The sequence below is a fragment of the Dipteris shenzhenensis genome, chromosome 12, assembly GCF_047967505.1.
Source record: "Dipteris shenzhenensis isolate YYH24624 ecotype China chromosome 12, Dip_SZ_1.0, whole genome shotgun sequence".
In the NCBI taxonomy this organism is placed as follows: domain Eukaryota; kingdom Viridiplantae; phylum Streptophyta; class Polypodiopsida; order Gleicheniales; family Dipteridaceae; genus Dipteris; species Dipteris shenzhenensis.
The window spans coordinates 25469031-25482347 of NC_141607.1; the positions used below are offsets into that span (position 1 = coordinate 25469031).

At 41.8% G+C, this 13317-nt stretch overlaps 1 protein-coding gene across 1 annotated transcript; it reads left to right on the forward strand.

Moving 5' to 3' along the window:
* The first annotated feature begins 4125 nt into the window (after window positions 1-4125).
* Window positions 4126-6590, forward strand: LOC147896027 (uncharacterized). The gene has a single exon (XM_087382608.1). The coding sequence runs from the start codon at window positions 4824-4826 to the stop codon at window positions 6579-6581; it is 1758 nt and encodes a 585-aa protein (XP_087238734.1). The 5' UTR covers window positions 4126-4823; the 3' UTR covers window positions 6582-6590.
* The last annotated feature ends 6727 nt before the right edge of the window (window positions 6591-13317 follow it).

Sequence of the window (13317 nt, forward strand, 5' to 3'; positions counted from 1 at the left end):
AATAACAAGGATCTAGGGGACAGGGAGGGGGGGGATATAAATAAAAGGGGGGGTAGATAGGAATTTGAGGCCCGAGGGACAAAGATAGAAAAATGGGGGGTGGGAGAGGGGGAAATGAGGGAAAGCTAGACCTATCATTAAAATGATAACAAGAACTATCACAAATTGGCTAATGTCATTTCACATATGGAATGATAGAAAGAATGTTTTGTTTGTTAATAGATGAAGATGATGTAGTACAAGCAAATTCCCCATCTAAAGTTAACTTGAAGGGTTGCAAGTGCAGTCATGGGACCCCACAAAGGACAGTAAGTCATGAGGATCCATTATGCGGATTCATGAAAGGAGACTATGTTATTGAGGAGAGGAGAAACTAGAGGATGGGCATGTTGAAATTAGAGCACATGTTCAAACAATCTACCACTATACCTACCAATTGGAAATTTCTCCACTTTGAAACGAACCTTATTTGACAAGAATGTTAGACCATTCTAGATGCTTCCAACATTAATATACTTGACTTTGAGATAGGTGTGGAAAATATATGTAAGAGGAAATAAATGCATTTCAAGGAGAGAAATTGAGAAATATCGTATTGGGGGCATGGCTATAAATATAGGTAATAAAGGCCCTTGCTTCAATTTTGCTATGAAAGGATGAGTTGTAGGTTATGAAATACAGATAACAGGATATGATGACATGCTATGTAAATGTTCTTGATAATTCGATTAGGGGAGACTTTTCAAGACAAGAATTTTTTAGAAAGCAAGTTGCCATGTGTAGCTTGAATTCTTAATTAAAAAATGCTCTGACAACATACTTCTTGCCACATTAGCCAAAAATTTATAGTCTACACTAATTCTTGTATCATTGTGAAAGTCCTACCTTTTGGAAACTAGGATACCAACAACTGCTGAATCATTGGTTTTTAGTTAGATGCCTCCTTAATCTTGCTTTTAAGCTCATTCAAAGCATATATATTACGTGGAAATTTATTAACATTCTGATTTTACAATTGTCAAAGCAGGAAGTTTCTCACCACACTGTCAAAAATTATACTCACGCTCTATATTATTGATTGGTATAGTAAGTGATGCCTTTTGAAATCAAAACATTCTTCTTAGACATGGAGTTATGATGCCAAAAAATTTAAAATAACATATTCTTTATGTCTTTTGGCAAACACCATGCACATAAATTATTTTGAATGATCATCTATGTCTAAAACCGTTGCTAAATATCTTTTTACATAACATCAGCTTAAACACAATTTGTGAACTCCTATTCATTTGCTGCAATATCTTTCTTTAAACAACTATTGACTTACTAGGAGACTTTTACATTTCAAATGTTGTAAACATGCAACTAGAATAATCACTCTTAGGTTTACTTTTCACATATTTTAATATAGTTGGTAGGACATCTATTGTAGTGGATTGAACACTCTCAAAATTTCCACATTGTCACCTATGGTTTTGTGAGTCTTTGAAGGATTACAAAGCATCACTTGTGGCCATGATGAAATGAATAATATTGCTACTAGTATAATGTGGGCCTACCTTTGCAGTTTCCTAGTTTGTCACTATTATTTTGAAGAATTATGATTTACAATTTGTATATATGGGGAACTTTAGGAACACTTAGCATGTAATTGGTGGATTCTGATGTAAGGTGCGCCAAAATATGGGTCTCAAACTACCTAGCTTTAAATATACATGCTAAAGAAGATGCTTAGTGACTTACCAATAGGAAGACTAGAGAGAGTTTGTGCTTGCCTACCTGGTGGGAGATGATCTATAAGAATTCAAATCAATGTGTCCTTGCCCACTTGAGGGGAGCGGTGATATAAATGCCTTGTTGCCAAAATGTGGGGCCATGGAGCTAGATGTGTGCTTCTCATGAGGATGCGTCGTAGTAAGGAGCGGAGGGAAAAGAAGGCAGACGCTATGGTGATTGAATGTGAGATAGAACAGTGACAAAATATTTGAAAGGCATCCCTAATATTTCATTTGTAGGCCCATATAGGACTTTGTGCTACATAAAGGTATGGCATAGACTTTAAATTTTGAAAGGTATTGTCATTGCAAGCAAGGCTCAGACTTGAAATTTAAAATTTTTTTTGGAAGATGTGCCACTTTTTGAAATAGAATTACATACATCGTCTAGAGGTAAAGTGCCTCCTCCATAACATACACATGAATGCTTGAAAATTGTTCCCTTTATTTTTCTCACTTCATTTTTATTGGAGCAAGATGCACTTTTGGATGTTCTAGTTAGAACTTAAAATTGAGGGTTTGGCGGATAACCATCAATATAAGAAACCACAATTTCTTGTAAAAAGGAGATTATTGCCCCTTCAAAGATTTATATGGTCTTATTTCATGTGTTTCGATCTTGAAGGGGAGGTTAGTCTAAGGTGGTGGAATTAATGGGGATGTGTCAATCCACCTATAAAGCAGCAGTAAGAAGGGTGTGCTTAGAATTGGAGAGCCCTAGTGAATTGCCAAGTCGGATGTAAGGATATTGAGGATGTGTACACACTCGACATCCTAGAATTTAAGAGTGTCAGGGTGGTTTTCAAAGATAAGGTCAAGAGGAAAATCGAATAGAGATACTCAAAAAACACCCCAAAATTTAAGCTTGTCCTTTTAGAGGTTAGGCCTTTGAGGTTCTATTCGGGACTACGAGCATATTCACATAAACTTTCCCTTTGCTCTTCAAGAAAAATACAATATGGACAATACACAATAGCCTCTCCTTCAAGAGGTTTTACCCATCTAACCTATGGTTAGACACTCAACAAAGAGCAACAACTGATAAGTTATGGATGTGACTCGGTTAATGAAATAGGACACCGGTCTCCTTTTCATATGACTATTTGGAAGGCTATAGTGTTCACAAATGATAGGATATTGTGATGGAATATTACACACAAGCCAAAGCTAAACATAAAATTGGGGTGAAATGCATGTTGAATCACCATTGTTAAGGCTAGCCCAGTGGTAAGGCTGCCAGCCTACCAGGGCGGCAGCCCTCGTTCGATCCCCTTGGGGGATAGAGGCAGGGCTGGATGCCCCTCAATAGCCTCAACCGAGTGTGTGAGTTGGGTGGTTGAGTTTTAAAAAAAAACGTTTTTTGTCTGTGTAAACACACATTATATTCAGTTTGATATAGCTAAGTTGCTTTAAATATAGCCAGTTTTTTGAAAGACGAACAAAATCCTTTCTCAAAATTTTGGAATTTCAGCTAGTGCAAATACATTTGATAATTGTATCTTGCTAGTAATATGTTCTGCAAAGTGTAGGCCTTAGGCATATGTTTTCGAGGGAAAACATGGAGGACATTTGCCCGATAAGATGATGTGAAAAGATTGGTAGGAGAGAAGATAGCCATCACCAACTCCAGGCTCCACACAAAGGAAGGAGGTGCAAGGCCTTGAGCCCTTTGCACCACACATGTGATGAGAGAGTATGTTGGCGCTCTAGAGAAGCATTTAACAATTTGAGTGTAAAAATGACTAGGTGAAGAGGAGCTAGTCTTAAGAGAGTTTGGGGATGCTCCTCTAAAGGACGTTTTTAATTGCCTCCTTTTTCTTCCCCACACAAAAAGACACTCACACACGGCCATCTAAGAGGGGCATGTTGAATGAGGCCTACTAATGACAGGCAGGGAGTCTTTTAGAGGGACTCAACATCCCCTCTAAAGGAGGTTTTTAATTGCCTCCTTTTTCTTCCACACACACATGCACACACGGCCATCTACGAGGGGCACACTGAGTGAGGCCTACTATTGACAAGCAGGGAGTCTTCTAGAAGGAATCAGACGAGGGCAACCAACTAGGTGAGGTGGGCGAAGGGGCCAAATGCTTTTAATTTTTCTTCGTTTGGAAGCGCCTTATGTTATTATGATGTTATTATGTTACAATAAAATAGAAAGAGTGTTAGCATGAGTGTTTGGGGACGGCGAGCGTGATGGAGGGTTCACATGAGTCAGCATTTGGTGTTGACCGTTGAAGAGTTCCACGCGGCGGGCTGCTACACGGCATCCATACCAAGTGCAATCTGCCAAAACACAGCCTCGCAAAAAAATGCCTCTCCTTCATCTCTATATAGGAACTAACGACGAGTTCCTTGGAGTCTCCCATTGCCATGGCATTGCCGACCTGAGATCCTTGACTCTCCCTCCTCCCCCCCTCTCTCCCTCTGTGCCTTCATCCCCAGGGACTCTCCCCCCTTGAGTGCGAACCAGAGGGAGAGAGGAAGTGAGCGACGAACACGAGAGAGAGAGAGAGAGAGAGAGAGAGATTGATGTTTGCAATTTTCCCTCCTTTATCCCCTTTCGAGAGGAGAACGAGACTTCTCGATCCTCATCCTCAGGAGTTAAGCATAGCCTTACACTCCTGCAGCGATTGCAGCACGCAACCACACCCGCAACCTTGGTAGTGAGTTCTCTGCCCAGCTTCCCTTTCTGAGAGGAGTGGATTGGAGGTGTGAAGTAGAGCCAGCGAAAGAGAGAGAGGGGGCCAGAGAGCGAGAGAGATCAGAGAGAGAGGTTCGCAGTCTCTCCATTCCTTGTCTGGTTTTTGGCCTCTCCATTGCCTTGTGAAAGCCCGTGTCTTTGGGAGGCGCAGATACAGAGATACTATTTGCTGCAAAAGCTTGTGCGTCTCGCTCAATCTTTTCATTGCATTGCGGCCTTTTTCCTTCTGTTTGCTCGTTTGCGGTTCCAGTCTTTCGATCATAGCGTTCTCTACTCTGCTGCTGCGCTTGGAATGGGCCTGCGCCTTTTGGCATAATCTTAATTCTATACTGGCCTGAGGCGAGATGGGTTGCGTATGTTCAGCTACACTTGCCCGCAAACCTGCGACAAAGCAAAACTGGTATATGCCGTTGTCCCGCAGCGTATCAAGATCTGCTCCTGTTCATCATGCTGCCGAGAGGGAGGAAGACGGCTGCCATGTCGTCTCCTTGACATCGAGTTCATATGGCATACTTAAGATGGAAACGCCTGAAGATCAAGGATATGGCGGCAGCTTCATCAACTTAGCAAAGAATATACAAGGTACAACAAAAGCTGGAGACGATTTCATGTTTTCAATCCCTGGATCGGATGTGAAGCTTATGGGGTCGAAGGCGAAGCTGAGGCCTTTGAAGGAAGAGAATGAAAGTCAGCTGCTGCTGAAGAATGATAATGATCTGGAGACGATCAACACTTGGGAGCTCATGGAGGGCCTCGAAGATGGTAGTCGAACGCCTTCTCCCTTGATAGCATCGGGAGGTGGTAAAAGAAGATTTGCTGATAAATCGCTCTCTCTCAGCGTTGTGCAAGAAACGGATTCGTGCCCTCCTGAAGTCGGTTCTCCTGTATGGCGAAAGTACTATTTCCAAGGAGAATTGGAGCTCGATAGAAGATCCTATTTTGATGATGAATCCCCAATCGTGACCCCTTCAATGTCGGTATTCGACTTGTCTCCGATCAGGTCTCCGTCTTCAAGCTCGCTAATGGATGCGGATGCAACTAGCATGTCTGCAATGGAGCCGATTGATGGGAATTCCGGTTTGAAGTTGCTTCTCAGTCCTGCCAAATCCCTTTCCGGCCACACCTCTCCGTTCAAGAAGTATAGTTCCGCTCACGGAACAAGCCTGAGCTTCGATGGAGACACAGAGCGTCTCTACGTGGGTCTTTCTCGGGGTCGTGACAGCTCCGATCTCAAGAATTTTCCGAAGAGCCCCGATTTGCAGGCGATCTCGGGCAGGTGGACGAACTCCGATGATTTCAAGGGTTCTACCAGTCCGCTCTTTGATCCAACTATCATGGCCACATTTGAGCAAGCACTGGAGGCAATAGCAGGAGCGAGGGACGATTGGCTGCAGCTGAATGGCGATGGAAGCGCAACGCATTCTGGATCGTCGGACAAGAACACATGGGCTCCATCTGAGATCAGCTCGGATGCTGACAGCTTTCAAGTGCAGAAACCTGCGTATACTGTGGAATTCAACTCTGAAGACGGTGTTTTGGCGTCCAGGGAGAAGAGAAGATCATCATCAAAAGTGCTGCCAGTTGATGAGGAGGAAGAGGAGGGAGCGTGGCTCCTGGGGAGATTCGAGCGGAGGTGCCCACCTAAGGGAGAGGAGAGGGTTGTGCTATATTTCACGAGTCTAAGGGGGGTGAGGAAGACACACGAGGATTGCTCTGAACTCAGGCTCATCTTGCGAGGCATGGGGGTGGAGGTGGACGAGAGGGATGTGTGGATGCATGCTAAGTTCAGGGAGGAGCTGGAGGAGGTGTTGGGCAGCAAGGGGATGAGGGTGCCGAGGCTGTTCATCAAGGGGAGATACATCGGGGGAGCTGAAGAGGTGAAGCAGCTGCACGAGGAGGGCTTACTGGCGAAGCTGATGGAAGGTTTGCAGGCAGTGGATTTGTCAACAAGGAAGGTGTGTGAGGGCTGTGGCGATTTGAGGTTTGTGCCTTGTCTCACTTGCAGTGGAAGCTGCAAGGTTTTGGACGAGCAAGATGAGTTGGTGCGCTGCTTGGAGTGCAACGAGAATGGCCTGATAATGTGCCCGCTGTGCAGCAGGTAGATATCGTAGCAGCACTGCTACGATATAGATTGATGCTTTTATTAAGTTGTGTTGCAATTGGAAGCATGGAATTGCTGCAGTTGGATGCATGAAATTGATGCCGTTGGATGCATAGAATTGTTGCACTTGGGAATGCCTAGATTATTGTCGCAACGACAGCGAGGCAGAAAAGAAAATATAAATGCTCGATTCATCGACAACAAAGAAGACAAGTTACAACCATCTCATAGCCTGGCCATAATGTATGGGAGCTGTTTCTGATAATGTGACGCACTTAGTCGTTTTGCAATTAAGTACCAACAAGAACGACGAGGAAGAAGATTGCATAGTCAGCTCTGCTCGTCTTAGTAGTTAATTTGCTCGCAGCAACACCAGGAATCATACAGGAAGAGGAAGAGAAGACGATGATCAACAAATAGCAACGATTGGTCATCCTCATGGCCATGGGTGTTGGTTTTGCAAACAACTCAGCAGGAATGAAAATTCGATCACCAGTCGTTGCCCGCGCAACGACATATAACGATACTTTTATGCATATTGCTGCTGCATGCAATATTGTCGCTGTTTTAGTCCCCCTAAAGCAACAGCAGGCAGACCAAAGAGAAGCAAACGACCAAGAAGACGCGGATCATCAGGCCACAATTTTCTCCGTCGCTAATTTTGCTTCTTCGTTCTCCAGCGACTCACTTACTGATTCGCTCGACCGTTGCTCGATCGCTGCAGCGATTGCGCCTGCAGCTGCACTAACCAGCAGTGTAGGTCCTTTCACAACCAACAGATTCCCAGTAGTAGAGTAGCACCTCTGCTCGTGCATCCATCTTTGCCCACAGCAACGACCTTGCTCTCCGTGGCTCCCCCCACCTCTCGATCTTTGTCCCCCTGAGCAACGATCCGCATTCGCCACCCTTTCTCATCTGCCATCCAATATTCCTTGCAACCATCTCGGAGCATTCTGAACTTTTTCGTTCGGACAGCGTGAATCATCGGCAAACCTTAGCTCACTAATTAGTGTTTCCGTTTTATCTCGACACCAAAAAGAATAGTCGCCATCTCATCCTAGTTTGGTTCTCCAACTGTGTGTCCAGCAAATGCAGTGTACTTGCTTCTTTTATTTACTCAGGATATTTGAATATTGGGGTCCGCATAGCCATATATGGTTTCTCTTTCTTGTCAATGCAATTGAAAATTTTCCGTTTGCCCATGCGTATATTATACTTCCTTAGTTTGGAAAAAATCAAAACTTCAAATTTCCCCCCCCAAAACCTCTAAGCACCCTGAAATGAGAGGAAGCTAGTTAATAATTAGAAAAACATGAAAAGATGGCGAATTGGCGAATTTTATCATCTGCTCTTGACGGGAGGCTATCTAAGCTAGTGACGGACTAAGCCCTTTGCATGCCACCCATGCGGCCTAATGTCGTAGGTAGTATAGGAGCGAAGCAAGCACGAGTAGAAGTGACAGATGAGATGAGTGAGTGTAGAACGGGCTTCGCGTGGCGCATGCTCCGAGGAGACGACAGAAGACAAGAATGAGGGAACCCATGATGAATAAGACACACAAGCTCTGCATGGCGCATGCTCCGAGGAGACGACAAAAGACAAGAATGAGGGAACCCATGATGAACAAGACAACACCTTGTATCTTGAGGTTCCTCAATGCAACCTGTCTCATATTTTTCTCATGTGGTCTCCTATCCCTTTCACTCCCATCTAATTGTAGGATATGTTCAACGTGGATGTAGATGGTCAAGAGAAAGCTTCTTCTTGGGAAAAAGCAAGGAGAAAGCTTTTAATCTATAATTGTATTATTGCAATAATTTAAACATAAGGCTTACTTTATGCAAAGCTATACTCTTTCTCATTTAAAGTAAAAACACGTCAAAATGAGTCAAAATGTCTAGTGCAAACCTTGGATAGACATTTTCAAATGTAAGGCTTACTTTTGTGCAGCTATAGTATTTCTCATTTAAAGCATAAACATGTCAAAACAAGTTTAAAGTGTCTATTGCAAAGCTTGTATGGACATTTCAAAATGTAACCCTTACTTTTGTGAAGCTGTACTATTTCTCATGCAAAGCATAAACATGTCAAAATGAGTCTCATTGTCTAATGCAAGCCTTGTACAGACATTTCAAAATGTGAGGCTTACTTTTAAGAAGCCATACTCTTTCTCATTTAAAGCATAAACATGTCAAAACAAGTTTAAATGACTAATGCAAACTTTTAGACATTTCAAAACAAGTCTGAATTTCTCGACATAAAAGGAGAGGAATAAGTCAAGACCACACCAAAGTCTAATGCAAAGTTATATGTCAACAGAATGTAAATGTAAATGCAATGTAGCATCCATGGAAACTCAAGCTCCCTCATGACTACTCCGAGCCATAATCAGATGGCACATGCTGAAGACATGCATGGTATACCTGGGGATCCTTGTCCATGCAAAAACAATGCTGGAGCAAAATCTTGCTCTAAAAATCAAGCCCCCCACAACTTGAAAACACATCCACAATAGTGTCTCTAGGCTCTGTGAATGTCTTTAGTAGCCACCTACACACATGACAAGCACACCTAAGTAAAGTAGGTACTGGATCTTAAACAAAGAGGAGTAAGTAAATGTGTGTTCACTTACTGAAAGAACAATTGAGAACACTCTGCTCCACCACAAACAAGAGTTGTGTTAGCTCTTGTCCTATGAGTCTCTCCTTTCTGGCCACACCTCTCCGTTCAAGAAGTATAGTTCCGCTCACGGAACAAGCCTGAGCTTCGATGGAGACACAGTGCATCTCTACGTGGGTCTTCCTCGGGGTCGTGACAGCTCCGATCTCAAGAATTTTCCGAAGAGCCCCGATTTGCAGGCGATCTCGGGCAGGTGGACGAACTCCGATGATTTCAAGGGTTCTACCAGTCCGCTCTTTGATCCAACTATCATGGCCACATTTGGGAGAGCGAGAGGGGGTAGGGGTTTTGAGAGGAGAGGAAGAGGAGAGGAAGAGGAGAGGGGATGGAGAGAGGGGGTGAGGCAAGATGAGAGGAGAGGAGAGGGAGCATGAGGGAGTGGAAGGAGAGGAGAGGGGGGTGCGATCAAGGGAAAGGAGAGGGGGAGGAGGAGGAGGATGTGCAAGAGGAATTACCTAGAGGACAAGGAGGGCGAGGGAGGAGAGTGCTATAAGAATGAGAGAAGGAGAAGGGAGTCCTTTGTCTATTTTCCAACATATATCTCTTTGACTTTCACTATATTTAGTGCCATGTTGAGTAGCTCTATTACAAGATGTTTAGACATAAGGGATTCTTTTAATCCAATAAATTCACAAAACTATACACATGCAAGGGGTTTTTTAATTCACACAATCAAAAAATCAACATTTGGTAAGAGAAAGGCATGTAGGAACAATATGTAAGTGGGTTTATATATTACCCCTTGATTGCATGTTATATGTATGTTTTTCTAGTAGTATAACCCCAAGAGGAAATCTGTGCAAGCTTTTAGTGATGTGACCATGAAGGTAGATTAATCTTGAACACTTCATGGTTGTGTAGAATTTATGCAAGTACTCAATGGTCTTCCTACCTTTATACATGCCAACAATAAAATTTCGAGGTGAAATTGAGATCATTGGAGTACAACCCCAAGAGGATTTATCTATGCAAGTTTTGAGTGATGTGACCTTGAAGGTGGATTAGTCTTGAACACTTCATGGTTGTGTAGAATTTACCCAAGTACTCAATGGTCTTCCTACATTAGTACATGACAACAATAAAGTTTTGGGGTGAAATTGAGATCACTGGTGGTAGTTATGAGCTTGAGAAAGTTTTCATTTACCTCAACCTTAACCACTACATTACATTATTATTTATTCTAACACTTGATCCTAATTATATAGGTGATACATGTTGTGGGATATTCCTTTTATTATTTTAGCTAATTCTTATGATGAACCATTACTTTTTATTCTTCTTTGACCATTCTTGCACCTTCATCCATATATGCTTAATTGTTGAAAGTGCTCTTGTTATCTTGGGCTCCATACAAGCTTAACTTTGTCATTTGACATCTATCTCTTTTCCATGTGTGATTTCTCAATCCTTTTGAACCATAGTGATCATGCAAAATTGACCTATCAAGGACCTATCCTTTTTTAGTTTTCCACAAACTTCATGGAAATCGATATGAAAATAAGCTCCTGCCGAAATCCTTGAGATTTTATTTTTTCTGGAAATTGTGGGTGCATTTTACATTTATTGATAGCTTTAGCCCTCAAATAAAAGTTCTTTTTTAACTGCTTTTTTAAATAAAAATTCTTTTAAATCGTATTCAATTCCATAAATTCCAAATTTATTCTTTAAAAACATTATTTCTTATCAGGTCAAAGAAAACTTAGAACCCTGCTACCTTCCACAAGGGACTTTACAAATCCCTTATGGGATATGATTGAATCCCATAAGGGACCCCTAAACTCCTGTATGGGACTTCAAATCCCTTATGGGACACGGATCAAATCTCATAAGGGACCCCAAAACTCCTATGTGGGACTTCAAATCCCATGAGGGACCCTCAACTCCTATGTGCAAATTTAAATCTCTTCTAGGAAAGGGACCCTAAAACTCCTATATGGGACTTCGAATTTCATAAGGAACCTCCAAACTCCTATACGGGACTTTAAATATCCCGTTTAAAAATTCAAATATTCCATGTGGGAATTGATGTGCTCCCAAAGTGGAATTCGAAACTTGTATGTGGGTCTTTAAAAATGATGTCTAGGAATTCAAACATTCCATGTGGGATATTGATCCACACTTATGCGGGAGTACCAAAATCATGTATGGGAATTCAAATGCCATGTTAAACAAGATTTCAAATAACTTTAAACATCCCATTTGGAAATTCAAATATTCCATGTGGGATGTTGATTCACTCCCAACATGGGCTTCTAAACTTGTATGTGGGGCCTTAAATGTATGTTCATGAGGGATATTGATCCACTCCTATATGGGAGTACCAAACTCATATGGGACTTTAAATTTCATGTCCAAAAAGATTTAAAATATTCATGCATGATATTGATTTAATCCTACCGTGTTGAGGCATCCCTCCACCATCCTATACCTTAATGCAGGGTTTATGGGAACAAATAATTTGAAAATATCAATTCGTTGGGGGTGCCCCTTGCCACCTCTCTTATTAGTGATTTGTGCATCCATCTTTATACATTCTACTAGCCTCAAGGATCAAATGTGAGACTTGGGTGCAATCAAAGGGGTTTCTTTATAGTTTGGGGACTAGCTTAGTGCCCATTTCTTTGTTGATGATATGGTTTCATTCTCCATTGAAGATAAATACATTTTTTCTTGTGTGATTGAGACCTACAGGAGTTTTTATAGGGTGTTAGAGTCTCTCTACAGCTGGCTGAAGACTTTTTCCCTAAGAACTACTAAGGGCCTTCCCTTGGAATGGTTTAAAGAATTTCAGGTACAATTCATCAAGTATAGTGAAATTGTCAACATTGTTAAATCCTTCATTGAGAAGGGGAAATGTAAAGTTGTGGATTCATGGATGGGCCTCTTGTGGTATGATTGATATGTGTCAGGCTTTGCCCTTAATGTTTTGGGTTCAAATCTAACAATAGGTCTAGTAGTTGCATGGAAGGAGGGATTTGGTCTATTGACATGGAAAGGTAGAAAGGGACTAAAGGGTGACTCTAGACTCATGGATAGTATATCCATGGTGGAGCAAGGTTTCAAGGCTGTTGAGACTTTTGGAAATTGGATGACATGACATTGCTCAAGCACGAAGCATGCTCAGGAAAGGCATCAAGTTATGGGCCGACACCTAAGACTCCAAAGCTATGAATTGGCTCTCAACATCCCTGGCATCAACATAGAATGATGAAGTGATGAAGTGAATTGGCTCTCAATCCCCCTAGCATTAACATAGATGAATGAAAGAATTCAACTTTTACCTTACTCTCCAAAAAATATAAATAGAAACACTTTTTTTGAAACACAGATAATAATAATCCCCTTCCTAGTGGAGTACCTTAGTTTGAATTAATAGTGAGCTTGCAGATTCTATGAAAGGTCGAAGGTCTCTATAGGATGTGGGTGGATACCTCAAAGAGAGAATCTCTTAAATTCTGGCCATTAGACATCCAATAAAATACCAAACTTAGAAGCACCAAACATTCTAAGAGATAAAGATAGATGGATAAACTGTGTGGGAGAGAATCTAATTGGTGAAGTGCCTTGAGTGGAAGTCTAGTGATCAATCAATTTTTTGCATAGAGATGTTGATAATTGGTTTACATAGGCAGACACAAGGATGGGATAAGTTTCATTCCTAGAAGTAGGAATAACATGTTTGTCCAAGCCTTAATGTAGTGTCTATTCCATGTATAGACGATAGACATAAAGGCATTTACTTCTTTGGTGTTTAGATGGCTCGAATTGAAAGAAAGGATTTGAAGGGTGGCTAAAATTGAAGAAAGCCTTTGAAGTCCTGGCATGGGATCTTTACATTTAGGTTTTAGTTGGGAAATTTCCTTCTTAGTGTATCATTGCCTTATCTCCCCCCTTTGGAGCATATTGTGTCTCTTGTCAAACTGTTCTTTCTTACCTTCACCTAGAAAGTGGTCTTCTTGTTCTCTTACACATGGGAGGCGGCAAGGTCAAAGAGGGAATGGTGTGAGATTATTGATCCTGTTGTGCCAATCCTCGACTATATTCTTTTATCCTGGACG

What these genes read in the sequence shown, in the direction of transcription:
- LOC147896027 (XM_087382608.1), top strand. Translation starts at nt 4,824, where the DNA reads ATGGGTTGCGTATGTTCAGCTACACTTGCCCGCAAACCTGCGACAAAG.